This window comes from Lissotriton vulgaris, chromosome 7 (assembly GCF_964263255.1).
Source record: "Lissotriton vulgaris chromosome 7, aLisVul1.2, whole genome shotgun sequence".
Classification (NCBI taxonomy): domain Eukaryota; kingdom Metazoa; phylum Chordata; class Amphibia; order Caudata; family Salamandridae; genus Lissotriton; species Lissotriton vulgaris.
In genome coordinates, this window is record NC_141695.1 from 1,588,054,433 (window position 1) to 1,588,070,859 (window position 16,427).

A 16,427-nucleotide genomic window follows, 5' to 3' on the forward strand; every position below is an offset into this window, starting at 1 on the left:
TCAAAGCAGACCAGGTCTAGAGGGGGTGTATGACTATGCCAGTGACTATGGACCAGCTGGGTGCGCATGTGTATACACATGCACATCCAGCTGGTCCATAGTCACTGGCATAGTCATACACCCCCTCTAGACCTGGTCTGCTTTGTCGTATGTCTTATGCTCTTTAAAGTCTTCTGAAAACATGGACTGATGTTTTATTGGTAAGTTGAATTTCTGACCAACTCTTCCAATTAACAAATGAAACTTGGAATATCTGTAGCATCTTGTGAATTTGGCCCATTGTTTTCACCTGGGTCAAAAACTTCAGTCATCATCTCAATCAGCGTCTGGTGGTAGCTCCGCTTCTTCTCCTACATCTGAACACGTAGAACCATTAGAGTAAACATAATCCAGGTTATCTCCATGTAGCAACCCCTTTGGCATCGAAGGTTGTTGCGGATATTGCTGCTTAGCAGCTAAAACTGGTAAAGGTGACGCTGAGGAAGCGGAAGGATGGGAGCAGCAGGTAACCCCATGCTAGAAGTATGAGATGGTTGCTACAGCAATATTTTAGTAAACATATCCATAATTTTTGCAACGTTGATAAGCCATTGGCAGTTAAACTACATCCTGCCCTCTGAAATACCTACCTGGCTTTGGCCTTAAATCCATTTGAGAACATACAGACTTACTCCTGTTTACACACTCACTATAGGACTCCTGTCCCAGATTTTGAAAAGGACTTTATTGGATGATGGCTTATAGCCCAACACAACTGGATGTGCAATGTCAGTGAGACATGATCACTAGCCTATTGTTTACAGAACTGCAATGATTGCTCTGTAGGCACATCCATCAGTCTTGAAGTGAAAAAAACATCTCCTACAATGTTCTTCGCTGATTTAATGGATCCTCAACGTTGATGCTGTCAACGTTATGGGCACTGTATAGTTAAAGTCATGTGTGATCAGCAGTTGACAGAATGGTCTTCGCATGTAGACAGTGGCTTCGACAGAATGCTCAAACAGTATGGTCGTCGACAGGGACTCTAAGATAAAGGTCGACAAGATTACCTTTGAAGATTCCTTCTTTGCCACAGGAGAGTTTCTAGAACGCTTAGACTCCAGTTAGCCAGGAGAAGAGGTGGCTGCATGCACTACACCAAATAAACCATGGTCGGGAACCTGAACAAGTCTTATTGCGCGCTGCCTTCATGAAGAAAAGAGGCAGGGGGGGAAAACTGCACCGTAGAAATCTTTCAACCCACTAACTTATACTTACGATAAAGGCAATATATACAGTGCAAATCTTACAGCCACAACATAAAGGTTTTAAACCGCAATCTTCTTTGGTCTGACAAGTAACTGTTCCCATGCCGGACAAAGATCTCCCTGGTCCAGAAATTGAAACAGTCTTTTCCAAAAACCAACCCAGTCCAGTAGAGCAGAGTCAAACCAGGGCAGACCAAATTGGAAACATTTCCTGGCTCACTGAAAGGTTAGAGCAGAGCTCCAAGAGAGGATTCAATTAAACACGATGTGCAATAGAAATCTGATCTATTGTGGCCTGTAGGGGGTCTTAAGCATTGGCTGAAGTTTGGGTTCTTTCAAAAGAGGTGGATAGGTTACTATACATACTGTGTTTCAGGCCTAAGGTCTTTAGCACTCTATACTATAGGTGGTATATTTTTGCACTGCTATTTTAATATGCCGGAGAGTCCCAGTCCGACAACAGGGAAGGATTCATGCATGTCAATATATGAAATATCCAGTGTTATTACATTTTGCAGTGAAGACAAGTGCATGGTGTCAGTACAGCACAAATGTTAGATCGGTGCCTGAAGCTAGCAAATTCAAAGCATTTTGTGGAAGGGTTAAAGTAGACAATGGACGCTAGTTGAGACTTACCCAACAATTTTCAAATTGTCACTGTCTACACAGTCGGGGAAAATATTTGGTCACATGTTTCACAAAAAAATAGCTGCATAAGTAATCTTGTCAAAAATGACCTAAAAAAAGAGTAGAGCTCAGATGAGCAAACTTTGCACCTCAAATAGCAAAGAGTAAAGCAACAGGAATTTCCACAGACAAAATAAGGTGGCTAGGCTACATAGACTAAGTGTTACACAGCAACAATCCCCACGGCAAGTGACGGAACAGCATGTTCTATGAAATCTCAAATTATGGGAAAATGCTTAAATGGCCATGCTAGATGCCACTATAGTAAGTATCCTAATCTGCTAAAGCACATTTAGAACATACAAGTATAAAAATCTATTTATTTTATTTGTTGTATTTCTGAAGACAATATTAACAAGGACAATATTAACCATCTCTGAAAGCAAAATATTAAACATACACAGTGAAAAAGGCATCTAGTAAACACTTAAGAATTATATAGGCTCCTCACAGTCAGACCAGTCAGACAACTCATCCGCTTGATATTCTTTGCCTAATCACACCATTCAAACAGGACTTTACAATGTTAATTATGTACAGTGTATTTACATACATTGGCATTCTTCCTTCCCATTCACAAGTGACAAGTGCATTGCAAGGACAACCATAGCAGCCTAACATGACGGTAGTACAGATTGCACTTTACCAAGTGCAATGAGATCACGCAAGTCACATTAAAGGTCAGAATACAGCCCTGAAAATAAGATTTTTTTTTTTTTTTAAGGACACTGATTGACAACTACTTATGTGCTCGAATTTCAGCTCAGTCTGCTAAAAGTCAACTTTGGAATGCTGCAGGAAATGCTTTCCACTGCCAATAATTGTGATGAGCTTGTTCCAGCAGGTGCAAATGTGTGCAAGATTATGGCCCCCCTGTTTTAAGATGGGTCACTGTGAAGGCGTTACAGAATTCCTTTGGGACGCTTAGAGGAGTTTGCTACAATCCACGGGTGTTCCAAAACATCCTTTAAAGGCAGCCTTTGGTATGGATTATGTTTTAGCAGCTTTGAGATCAGGTCACGAGCGCCATCAGACACAGATGAAGGAAACTGATAATCAACCTAAGGAGAGAGAGAAAAAAAAAATAAGCCATTAGCATCTGTAAACTCATAGAAATAACCAGCGCACTTCAGTCTAGTACTATTGCCACAACTCGCCACCACTGCATTTAACTAGTGCGAATGGCCCTACCGAGTCAGTGCCCTTTCTGCATGGTTGCCCCCAAACTTTTTGCCAGATACCAGACAATTTGACTGAGTGACCGGGGTCACTGCCAATCAGGTCCCAGGGCCTGTGTTTTCCCTAACCTGTACCATTGTTTCCAAAATGGAGCCACTCTTGCCTACCTGTAAGCTCCATATAGAGGTTACCTATGGTTCCAAGGGCCTGGTACCCAGGGAAAGACCTCTGAGGTTTGCAGTGCGTCTGCCAGCTTCAGAGACCTCACCGCAAACATGCACCACTGCTACTGCAGCCTGCGCGTTGTGGTGCAGCTAAAGCCAACAAGGCACTCATTCCTGTGTGATAAATACACCAACTTTTAAAGGGGGTCCAAGGGATATAAAGTTTAAAGACCCATACCTGGTTTTATCCCCAGCTACAAATTGATATATACCATAAGAAGCACAGGGGGTCTATTAGCTGCTTATTAGGGCTATACTATCACTACGGAGTCGCCTAGATCTCAACGTGTGTGAAAAGGATGAAGACAAAATTAAAGACAAGTGGATACAAAGGTGAAGAAAGAGACCGATACATTATAGACTATTCATCAGTGGCTGACCAGTCCAAAAGAGTGATATAGGGTTTCCATCAAAAGAGACTTTAGTGATCAGTCATATCATCTGGCCAAACCCTGGAGTGTGAACGGCTAGTCCTCTGATCATGGGGACTGAACCACACAGTATTGATATCTTCGGATTTGGTCCACCAACACTGATGAAACATCCGCAATGACTGATCTATTGATGGTTTTGAAAAAAAGGTGCAACAAAACAGAAAATGTGACTTAAAATAGGATGGAATGTCCTCCTTTATGCAACTTTATTCTATGGACAAAGACATGCCTCCTAATTAAAAACAGAACAGTGCAAGATGACAGTAACAAATATCTGTCTGTAAAAGGGCCCTTTTCGGTCTCTTTCTTCACCTTTGTATCCACTTGTCTTTAATTTTGTCTTCATCCTTTTCACACACGTTGAGATCTAGGCGACTCCGTAGTGATAGTATAGCCCTAATAAGCAGCTAATAGACCCCCTGTGTTTCTTATGGTATATACACATTCCTGTGTGCCATGCCTGCCCAGAACTGCATGAGGCCCAAGTCAGTCATCCTTACGGCAGGGTGCCCTATACCTCATGTGAGGACCCAAGAGCAGATATGTCCCTATAATACCCAAGGACATTCTTAGATAAGTGCCCAGCTAAGCCATCATGAGGATATGGATTAAAAACTAGTCATTAGAAGTTTCCTATCATCATAACGGCCTTTCTGAATCCTGTGATGCAGATTTATTATTCGGAGAGGTTTGATACCAGTGTCAGATTTATTCTTCCATGCACTCAGGGGTCTATTCTAGAGGGGAACCCCCTGAAGAAAACCAACTGCACCGCTGGTGGGTTCCTGACTGATGAACACCAGCCTGCCACCATGAGACTGGTTATTGGACCCCTGGGGTGGGAGCCTTTGCTCCCTGGGCCTAGAAAAAGGCCTTCCTGCATGGAGATGTTCACACCGCCCCAGGTTAGGAGAGCCATCTGTGGCAGGGGAGCTTCAAAGGACTTGCCGCCTTTGCAACGCGACCTAGAGCCTCTTTCATCAGGAGCAGCCCCACCCGCACCTTTTTGCAGGAAAAATAAAATAAAAATCAGGACAGCCCAGGTGTGCCCATCCTCTGCCAACCCCACCCGTCAGATGGGGAGGCAAGGTGAAGCCCACTCTTCAGTGCCTGCCAACTTGTAGATGTTAGTCATCCTCCAATCAGGATCAGGATTTGTGCCAACTTAAAGTGCAGGGGGCACACCTAGTAAAGTATAGGCACCCCAAGGACAGTAGTCCATTGGCTACTATCTTGAGACCTCTAAACCGCCCCCCTTAATACAGTATTTAGAAGGCAGCCCAGAACCCAGAATTTAGAATTGATGACTTAAGACTGGAATTCAAAGTCGTAACAGGGAAGACTCCAGGCCCAACTGACTTGGCCGCAGTCCCATCGGCCTCCCTACAGCTCCAAATCCCCTTGTGAAGAAAACGACGGCTCCAAATAAAGATAAGCATCCTCCAGACTTGAAGACTGGTCCCCTACTTCAACAAAGACTCTGGACTACAAGGACAGTGGCTGTGTCCACAAAAGACCAAGACCTTACGAAACCAAGAAACCCTGCTCCTGGACTTCTCTGCACTTCCAGTCCATGACAAGTGTCCAGAGAGTCCACCGATCCATCAGTGTTTCCCCAGTGGTCCTCATCTCCAAGGTCTTGTGTCGACTTCTGAAGCCTCTTCACTCCGACCGACCTCCACTGCAACAGGTATTTGCCTTACAGACGTCGAAAGTCCCCCCTGCAGTCTCCAAACTTGCAGTCTGGTGACCAGACCCCCGAAGAACCCAGACGATGTGGAAAATACCTACTTACCTGCCCAGCTGTTGGTTCCACTCAGAAAGGTTCCTGGACCGAGCCTACAGCCAAAATCTGAAGAACACCTCCATAGGATAACATTGGGCTCCCATCACCGTCCAAGCACCCCGCACCCAGCCACTGGTGGTGTATTCTTAGTGCTGACTTTGGACCCGCCTTTGCCTTCACCTTAAAAACCAGGAGCGTGCCTCTTAAAACCATGGACTGCCCGTGCCCCATTGACTAACCTCGGCACCCTGCCACCCTAGTGCTGCTGGAGTGCTAACCTGAACCTTGGTTCTAACCTCCAAACCGATTTACCTACCTGCAAACTTACCAGGTTTTTCCCTTTAGGATTGCATGATGGGGGTTTCTCCCCAAAAATTTCTACGTGTTGACTGTCTTTTATTGCAACAGTTACTTAGTACTACAATGCCAAACTATGGCTATTTTTGATAGTGCAGATCAATGTCACCACCGCCGCCCCCCCCCCCCCCCGCCCCCCTGAGCTCATCATGAGCATTGGGGCGCACAGCGCCCCCCTCCCCCCAGCACAGCCGGGGAATCGGCACGCAGCGAAGGGGTTAAAGTTCCCAAGTGTGTATCCACACCCGGAGTGCAACACATCTGCTGTGTGGGTCAGTTTTGGATATTTCAAGTACCCAACTTGGTTTGCATTGTCCACCATTTTAATTGCTTTTTGAATTTGCTTATGAGAGCTACTTCGTTTTAATCCCTTTTTCCCCTAACTTGAGACGGCAGATAGAGAAACTCCTATTCTGGTCAAGAAAGTTGGCCAACATGTACTGTTTCAGCACAAGTCTCTCCTGGAGTAGGCAGTCTTCATCTAGCTTCAAGGTGTTGGCATCTGCTGCTCTCTTGTTTCCATGCCCAAGGAGACATCCAGTGAGCATGTCTAGATGGGTATGAGTCACTCAGGAGAAAATCACATTGTTGATTTTTTCCATCCAGGCTTTACTCCTCTGGGGATGTGTCTGGCTAGTCTTAAACTAGGAAAGTCCGACACAATATTTAGAGTTCACAGGGCTAATTATTCGTCCCGCTTTAGATTTTTCTTCATGTGCGTTTTATTTGCCGCAGATGGGAAATTTGAAACTCTAAAATGGTAGCACAGTTACAAGTTTTAAAATTTTAGCCAAGACTTATGTCAACTTCTCTGTTTGGTGCAAGTCAGCATGGCATGTTTCCTAGCTGTAGTAGTCATTAAAGGTGAAGAACCTATACAGGGATATATTTGAAGAGAGGACTGAAATTGGTTTGCTCTAGTGACTTTAGTTTCTTGCCTACTTACACCACATGGACTGCAATTTTGGACTTTACCCATCTGGATCTAGTCATTTTGGCGCAGATATGAAGTTCCTAAAGTGTTGCAGGTGTATGACTCTGATAGTAATTTTGCAGAGTGGTGTACGTAAGAACCTTGATGTCTGGAACAAATTATGCAAAACACGACAGCCTTGCTGCTCCCCTCGAGCATCCATCTCTGCTGTCCATTCTTAATCAGAAAATTCAAGGTCTCAACGAGAAGTTACTTTCAGCTCTAGTTCTTAACTGGTGCTGTGGGTTTATGCTCAATATAGCATGGTATTGACAGGACACTGTCAAATAAAAATCCAGAGGAAAAATTACCTTGGAAATGCGCCGGTAGGTTTCCTGATGCGAGTCCGCTTCAAAAGGTGGCCTTCCAACAAGAAATTCATAGCACAGCACACCAAGACTCCAGAGATCCACTTTATCGTCATGCATTTTACCTTCAATCATCTCCGGAGGCAGGTAGTCTAAAGTACCGCAAAGCGTACTTCGCCTAAAGGGAAAAAAATAAAATAAGCAATCTATGGGAACTTACTGAAGAAACCAGCATACATGATTGTATGGTTTGGATGGAGTAAATAGTTAGAAGGAAGTGATTAACACTGAACAATATAATCTATAGAACTGCACAGACAAGAGAATTAAAGACAGATAATGCAGCCTATAAAACCAGGCTACACTGTCCAGTACTTCAGCTAGAAATTCCACTAAAAATCCACAAACAGCAAAGTCTGTCCAGATTTCCCTTGCTTCAACAGCAAAAACCCTCTGGAATGATAGAGAGGAAGGCATGGACAGACAAGCCCCATATGCTGCCATTATGTGGCACAAAAAAGGATATTGTGCCTTTAAGAGAACTTTCCAGAACTTCACAGTATCCCAGAATGCACTGCAGGTCTCTTTTCCTTTCAGTTCTTTTGGAAGGCGTAACACGCCAGACCAGTAGCATTCCTTACATGAATATCTCACTCCACCGGGAAGGCGGGCGGGCGCTTACGACTATAACAGAGATACCCCTACTAAAGAACTGGAGTTACAGGACAGAAACTACTCCTTCTGTAGTAGAGGATCTCTGTGTATAGTCATAATCTAGTGAATAGAATGGCAAGCCCATCCCCCACACCAAAGCAGCGGTGGAGAAACGAGAAATAACACCACTATTGTGCGAACAGATTTCGCAGCAAAGCCTGCCCAACCTGAGCGTCTGCCCTGGCATCAGTGTCCAGACAGTAATGCTTAGCAAAGATATGGACCGACTTCCAAGTGGCCGCCTTGCATATTTCTGCAATGGGAACATTACAGAGCAAAGCTGTCGTGGCAGCTTTGCCCCTGGTGGAATGAGCCTTAGGTTCACCCCCTAAGGTCTTATTAGCCTTTTGGTAACACAGTTGTATGCAGGACACAATCCACCTAGAGATAGAGACTGCTTAGAGGTAGCAAGACCCGTCCTGACCGATCCATAATTGATGAACAATTGGTCTGACCTACAAATATCTTTGGTCTTATCCTGATAAAATTTAAACACCCTCCTAACATCCAGGGAATGTAAAGACCTTTCCGCTGGAGATTAAGGATTCTGAAAAAACGTAGGCAGTTATAGTCTGGTTGACTAGAAAATCAGAAATAACCTTGGGAAGAAATAAGGGGGGTGGGGGGGGGGGGGGGGGGGGGGGGACGCATAACAACCTTAGCAGCATGAAATACAGTATAAGGTTCTTGGCAACACAACGCCTGAATTTCACTCACCCTGCGGGCCGATGTAATGGCCACGAGGAATGCCGCCTTCCAAGACAGGTGCTGCAACAAAGCCTTATGAATAGGTTCAAAAGGCTCCTTCATCAATCTGGACAGCACCACATTCAATTCCCATGAGGGCGAAGGAAGCCTGACAGGAGGAAATACTTTCTTCAAGCCTTCCAAAACATCTTTGATCACAGGGATCTGGAAGAAGGAAGTCTGTGAAGGGCATTTCCTGTAGGCAGTCAATGCAGCGAGATGAACCTTAATGGAATGAACATTAAGGCCAGATCGCGCCAAATGTAGAAGGTAAGGAAGGATGACGTCTTCCTTGCCTGTCGTAGGGTTTTAGTTCTTAGACTCGCACCAGATATAAAACCTCTTCCACTTGTAAGCAAAGGAAGTCCGAGTGGAAGGTCGCTTAGCCTCCTTCAGTATGTCCATGCATTCTCCGGGAAGATTCAAATGGCTATATTGCACTCTCCGGGAAGATTCAAATGGCCATATTGCACTCTCTCAGGAGCCATGCCGCCAAACTCAAAGACGAGAGGTTGAGGCGCAACATCTGCCCCCCGGACTTCGTGAGAAGGTCTGGCCTGCACACCAGCCGTATGTGAGGAAGCAGAGACCGGTGAAGCAGGTCCGTGAACCACCACTGTCTGGGCCATTCCGGGGCGATCAGTATCATCTGCGCTCTGGACCAGGACAGCTTGAGGAGCACCGCTGGAATCAGGGGAATGGGTGGAAGAGCGTACAGAAAGCTGTTCGACCAGTTGATACATAGCGCATTCCCCAGCGTCCCTTGCTGGTAGTACCTGGAGGCGAAGTCTCAGCATTTGCTGTTTTCGGCGGTGGCGACAGATCTATGTCGGGAGTTCCCCACCTTGCGAAGACTTCTCCTAGTACTTCATCGTTTATGACCCATTCGTGGTTTTCCTGAATTAGTCTGCTCATTGCGTCCGGCTGAACATTCTGCACACCTGGCAGATGGGTAGCCGTTATCGTCAATCCTCTGGCCAGAAGCCAGTGCCAGATCGCCTGCGCCTCCTGCGGCAGTGCGTGATCAAGCCCCCCCCCCCCCCCCCCCCTGCTTGTTGAGGTAATACATTGTGGTCGTATTGTCCGTCTGTACAAGCAGAGAGTTGGTCTGAAAGGACGGATGAAAGGCCTTCAGTGCCAAGTGAACAGCTCCGAGTTCCAGGAAATTGAGGATATACGTGGACTCCATCGGGGACCACGTTCCTTGAATTTGTAAGTCTCCGGAGTGCACCCCCAACCGTGGAGAGAAGCATCCGTCACGATAGTCTGAGTGGGACTGTCCTTGTGGAAGGGGACCCCTCTGAGGAGATTCCTCGCTGAACACCACCACTTCAGAGACTGAAGAGCATGCAGAGACAGTCGTATCTTGTCGTCCCAAGACCCTCTCTTCTGATCCCACTGATTCTCCAAGCACTCTTGCAATAGTCTCATGTGCAGCCGTGCGTGTGGCGTTAGGAAGATACAAGAGGCCATCGATCCCAGTAGAGAAGACACCGCCCTCACTGTTGTAGAAGGAGTGGTCATAAGTGCCTGAGCCTTCCGAACGAGTGATAACCGTTGCTCCTCCGAAGGAGACACACTTGCTGACAGCGTATTGATGGTGTCTCCCAAGTACTGAATGCACTGGACAGGAGTCGGGACAGACTTGGACATGATGTGCAACCCCAGTTTGTTCAAGAGAACGCACGTCTTCTGGAAGTGAGCCTGAGCTTCCGAGAAGGAGGCCTTGATCAACCAATCGTCCAGGTACGGATAGACAAACACCTTGTTCTTCCTTAGGTGTGCTGCTACCACTGCCATGCACTTCGAGAATGTTCTGGGCGCAGACTTCAGCCCGAATGGCAGTACGGTGTATTGATAATGATTGGTGCCGACTTGAAATCGCAGGAACTTCCTGTGTTTGTGTGCAATGGGCACATGGAAGTACGCATCCTGTAGGTCTATTGCTCATAACCAGTCTCCCTGTTGCAACGGAGGATAAATCTGATGCAACGACAGCATGCAAAACGTTTCTCTGCGAATCCACTTGTTTGCCTGTCGCAAGTCCAGAATGTGCCTGAACTCGTTCTTGCGAACCGGGAGTACAGACCTCTTCGAGACAGAGGTAAGTCCAGAATGGGCCTGAACTCGTTCTTGTCCTTCTTGCGAACCAGGAAGAACCGGGAGTACAGACCTCTGCCTCTTTGAGATAGAGGTACGTCTTCTATTGCCCTTTTCCTTAACAGGATATCGGCCTCCACCCTGGAGCTCGAGCAGTTGAAACTGCGAGCTGACCGGAGGAATTGATGGAGGCGGGCTTGTGAACCGAAGACTGTATCCATTGCAAACAATATTCAGCACCCGCTTGTCCCGAGTATTTTTTCTCCACTCTGCCAGAAAAAATTGAACGCTTCCCCCCCCCCCCCCCACCGGAGCGGGTAACGGATGTAGGGGAAGTAACTGCTCAGGTTCGAGACACGGCCGGGCCCTTGTTTGCTGTAGAGGACTGCTGTCCCACTCTACCCTTCTGGCGCTTCTGGAAGGGTCTCCGGAACTGCTGCTGTCCTGAAGACTGACCTCGTCCTCTTCCCTGTGCACCAAACCCTCTCTGGAACGGTCGGTAGGCCTACTTTTCATTGGGCTTCTCCAAGCCCACAGCCGTCAAGAGTCTCTGCCTCCGCCTTCATGCGGGCCATCTCATCATCGGCATGCTTTCCGAACAGGGTTTCCCCATAAAAGGGCAGATTGGCCACCCGCTGCTGGGCCTCCGGCTTGAGTGATGATAGCCTGAGCCAAGCACGGTGCCGCTGGTTGATCCCATGACCGTACCCATGGGCAGCAAAAAGACATCCGCAGCCGCGCTGATGACCTGGTTTGACACCAGCATCCCCTCTGAGGATCTCTTGGAAGTCCTCCCTCTTGTCTCGTGGCAGAAGTTCCGTGAACTGTTGCAGGGAGTCCCACAGGGCACTGTCATACCGCCCTAGCAACGCAGCATCGCTGGACACCTTCATGGCCGCGGATCCATCGGCTCTCCTTATCGGGCGGCACTGTTGAGGACGCAGGCTCTACCAAACCAGGCACTATTGGCAGTAGAGGGAGAGACAAATGCTTCTTGTGAAGCGTTTCAAATAACACGGACGTCGTGGGTGTTGGAGCAGTCACCGTGATTCCCAATTTTGCAGCCCCCCTCAGGAGAACATCCTGGAACGTGCTGATGTCGTCCACCGGAGACACCCTTGTCCCTGGGGATTCCAACAAGGTCGGTGAATAGGTCCTGGAGGAGTCCGTGCAGGACCTAGATCCCTGCCTACTATGGCCACGTCTTGACCTGGTGGAGGATCTCCCTCTCCTTCTGGAGCGTGACCGCGACTTCCTTGGCTTCGATCGATCCGCCAGTTCCACCGGAGCGGGCGCCTTTGGTTCGGCCGGGGCCTTCGGCTTAGGGGTCCCCTTGGGAGGGGTCGGAAGTCTGGGCAGTGAGACCGACCTCAGAGGGACCGGAGGTGGCTTTTCTGGCAACTGAGGTCGAGGTACAGGTTGCTGAAGTGGTGGTAAAGGAGGAGGAGTAGGGGCCCTCGGAGGGAGACCCGTCTGCAATGGAGGCGGGGGTGTAACTGGCCTCTGACTGGGTATACACCTCTGAGTACACAGATCCCGGTGATCCGCCTTCTTTTCCAGCCTGGGACGTTGGTGAACCTCCCAGCCTGGGACGTTGGCGAACCTCCCAGCCTGGGACGTTGGCAAGCCTCCCAGCCTGGGACGTTGGCAAGCCTCCCATGGCGTCAGACCTCCTTCCAAGTCTCTTCGGCGCCTAAGAACAGCGACCAGACGGAGAGCGTTTGTCCCTCGACGTAGAGCGGCTTTTCCTCGGCGACGACCGTCTCTCCCTCTACAGTGAGTGCCTGCGCCTAGACGGCGACCTTCTGCGCCTAGACGGCGATCTACTCCTTTTCGCCGACGGCGAACGGTGGTGTCGCCTCAACGACGAGCGCAGACGCCGGGCCTTTCGACGTCGATCACTCGACGATGACTTCGACGAGGATGACGAAATAGTCACAGGAGACTTTGTTGGCGGTCTGTTCAGTTCCTTCGACGTCGAGCGTCGGCGTCACCCCAGACGACGGGAAACAGACTGCACCGACTACGGCGTCGAGAGGGAGGACTACAATCGACCCAGACGGAGAATGGGGACGCTTGCTGGTCTTCCTGCCCCTGGGAAGCTCCCCAGAGGCCTCAGCACGGGCAGAGAAAGCCCCTCCAGACCCACCTTGCGCCTTCAGCCTTCTTTACTCAAGGCCATGAAGCCTGATCTTCTTTGTCCTTCAGGGTACTGCCAGAGAAGCCCTGAAATCACACACTCCTCTGGGACATGGGAAGAGGGAAGGCAGAGGATACACACCTCATGGGGATCTGATTTGGCCTTCTTCCTGGAGCACTCTGAACATATGTCAAACAATGCAGGCATATTTGACATCAAAAGGGTGCAAAAACCAAGAAGAAAAGCACTAAAGTACTTTAGAAAGCACTCACTTGAAACAAAAGTGAAAAGAATCACCAATAAACCCTTGAAAAGGGAGAGCTCAATGCTCCAGGGTCCTGCTTGCAGGAGCCGGAAAAGAGAACTGAAAGTAAAAGGGACCTGCAGTGCAATCTGGGATACTGTGAAGTTCTGGAAAGTTCTCTTAAAGGCACAGTATCCTGTTTTGAGCCACATATTGGCAGCCTATGGGGCTTGTCTGTCCAGGTCTTCCTCTCTATCATTCCAGAGGGTTTTTGCTGCTGAAGCAAGAAAAATCTGGACAGACTTTGCGGTTTGTGGATTTTTGGTGGAATTTCTAGGTGAAGTATAGGCTGCATTATCGGTCTTTAATTCTCTCTCAAGTGTCTGTGCAGTTCTGCACTTTTGACACCTCAAGAGATTATTTTTGATTGCTAGATTATGACTATACACAGAGATCCCCTACTACAGAATGTCTATTTTCATGGATCAATTTACTAGGACCACTATTGGCAGATTAGCACAATGACAACTCCACTCAAAGGACACACGGGAGTGCTTAAAGGTCTGCCCATGTCAAAATAAAGCTGAATTTTAAAAAAACTAATTAAAAAAAAAACCAAACCAACATACAGCCTCGGAAAAGGGATATTTTCTAATCTGTCTAATAAAGCCATGCAGCTAGTTCAGCTACGTTCACTAGGTAACTGGACACACTAAATACTTGCTGTGAAGACGTGCCTGTGATGGCCACTGTTTAATTAAATGTTTATTGGATTAAAGAGCTGCACCAACGAAGTGTCATTTTCAAGCCTTATTTAGAACAAGATCTTCCCAGATGCTAAAAATGAATGTTTACACCTATGTAAATCACCATGAATAGGCAAAGGAAACCCCCTTAATGAAATGGAGTTCACAGCTCATCCAGGTTACAATGTGTTAAGCATATCCACTTTAACCCACTTTGTAATATAAAGGACAACATTTTATTTATTTTAGGAGATTGAGTGCACAAATACCCGTAGGTGTCTCGGTGCTTGTGGATAGACTGACTGTATGGTTCGTTTTTGACCTACCTAGTCGGGTTCGCCCGAGAACACTAACTTTGCTTTTACTAGCCTCCATAGACTTTGTCCCGCATGAGAGTGCACACTCTGCACCCGAGTTCCCTAGGCCTCCTACAAGTAATCTGAAGGTTCAGTAACGTAGTCCTAGCGATTCCAAAGCCTATTAGTCCAGTACTTACCTGCTAGTAATTTTGCATTCCACTTTCATAGTATATGGTTTTTCGTGCCCCTCGGGCATTTGTGTAAATTGTGCAACTTAAAGTATTTTTGTTGTGTGCTTAGTACCCTGTCCTCATAAAGAGTACAGGGCTGTTGTGATCTAAATAAATACACTGTTTATTTTCATAACACTTGTGTGGTGTCCTTTCACTTGGTGTTCAAGGGGTATATGTGATGGTATAACAGCTGGCTTAACACGCCCTCTAGAGTTTAGCCCGAAGACTGCTCTTGTCCATGCTACTAGGATAGCTGGTCTATCGGTTGACTTACAACCAATCACCATAAGGGTTGTTTGGACTGATACATAGTGATCACTAGAATAGTGAAGACTGAATATCAGGCCAACTTCTCACAGACACGAGAGAATTTAAAGACATATAATGCAGTCTATATCCACAGGCTATACTGTCCAGTACTTAATCTAGACATTCCACCAAAACCACACACAGCACAGCCTGCCAAGTTTTCATAGAGAAAAACTTTCCCTTTAACCAAAAAAGCCTCTGGAATGATAGAGAGGAAGGGGAGGACAGACAAGCCCCATAGGCTGCCATTATGTGGCTCAAAAATGGCTATCGTGCCTTTAAGAAAACTTTCTAGAACTTTCTCAGTGTCCCAGAATCCCCAGCAGGTCCCATTTACTTTCAGTTCTTTTTGAAGGCGTATAACCCCAGACCTGTAGCATTTCGAACAAACATCTGTCTCCACCTGGGAGGAGGGCGGGCGTTTATGATTAACAGAGATACCCCTACTACAGAACTGGAGTTACAGGACAAACTACTCCTTCTGTAGTAGAGGATCTCTGTGTATAGTCATAATCTAGTGAATAGAATGGCAAGCCTATCCCCACACCAAAGCGGCGGCGGAGAAAAAGAAGTACAACACTACTACTGTGCGAACAGATTTCGCAGCGAAGCCTGCCCAACCTGAGCGTCTGCCCTGGAATCAGTGTCTAGACTGTAGTGCTTAGCAGAGGTATGGACCGACTTCCAAGTGGCCGCCCTGCAGATTTCTGCAATGGGAACATTACGTAACAAAGCAGTTGTGGCAGCATTGCCCCTGCTGGAGCCTTAGGTTTACCCCCTAAGGTCTTATTAGCCTTTTGATAACACCTGTATACAGGACACAATCCACCTCGAAATGGATTGTTTTGAGGTAGCAAGACCTGTCCTGACCGATCCATAATTGATAAACAATTGGTCTGACCTACGAATATCCTTGGTTTTATCCAGATTACATTCCCTGGATGTCAGGAGGGTGTTGAAATGTTGAGACCTTTCCGCTGGAGAGGAAGGATTCTGAAAAAACGTAGGTAAAGTTATGGCCTGGTTAACATGGAAATCAGAAATAACCTTAGGAAGAAATTTAGGGTGAGTACGCATAACCACCTTAGCAGCATGAAATACAGTATAAGGTTCTTGGCAACACAACGCCTGAATTTCACTCACCCTGCGGGCCGATGTAATGGCCACGAGGAATGCCGCAATCCAGGACAGGTGCTGCAACGAAGCATTATGAATAGGTTCAAAAGGTTCCTTCATCAATCTGGACAGCACCACATTCAATTCCCATGAAGGCGAAGGAAGCCGGACAGGAAGAAACACTTTCTTCAAGCCTTTCAAAAAATCCTTGATCACAGGGATCTGAAGGAAGGAAGTCTGTGAAGAGCATTTCCTGTAGGCAGTCAGCGCAGCGAGATGAACCTTAATAGAATGCAAATTAAGGCCAGACTGCGCCAAATGTAAAAGGTACGGAAGGATGACATCTTCCTTACATGTTGGATCATAGTTGCAACCAGATGCAAAATCTCTTCCACTTTTACGCATAAGAAGTCCTAGTGGAAGGTCTCTTGGCTTCCTTCAGTAAGTCCATACAATCTGCAGGGAGATTCAAATGGTCATATTGCACTCTCTCAGGAGCCATGCCGCCAAACTCAAAGATGAGATTGGGGTGAATCATCTGCCCCCCGAACTTCGTGAGAAGGTCCTGCCGGCACGTCAGC

The 16,427-nt window shown here is 47.2% G+C and overlaps 1 protein-coding gene across 2 annotated transcripts in view; it reads right to left on the reverse strand.

The window, feature by feature from the left end:
• Positions 1-2,239: 2,239 nt before the first annotated feature.
• Positions 2,240-16,427, reverse strand: part of AURKA (aurora kinase A) — a 123,795-nt gene continuing 109,607 nt past the window's right edge. For both annotated transcript variants that reach the window (XM_086932486.1, XM_086932487.1), the window contains exons 8-9: positions 7,202-7,376; positions 2,240-2,998 (exon numbers count right to left, since the gene is read on the reverse strand). In XM_086932486.1, coding sequence (XP_086788612.1) covers positions 2,840-2,998; positions 7,202-7,376 — 334 coding nt within the window. In that variant the 3' untranslated portion in view covers positions 2,240-2,839. The remainder of the gene's footprint in view (positions 2,999-7,201; positions 7,377-16,427) is intronic.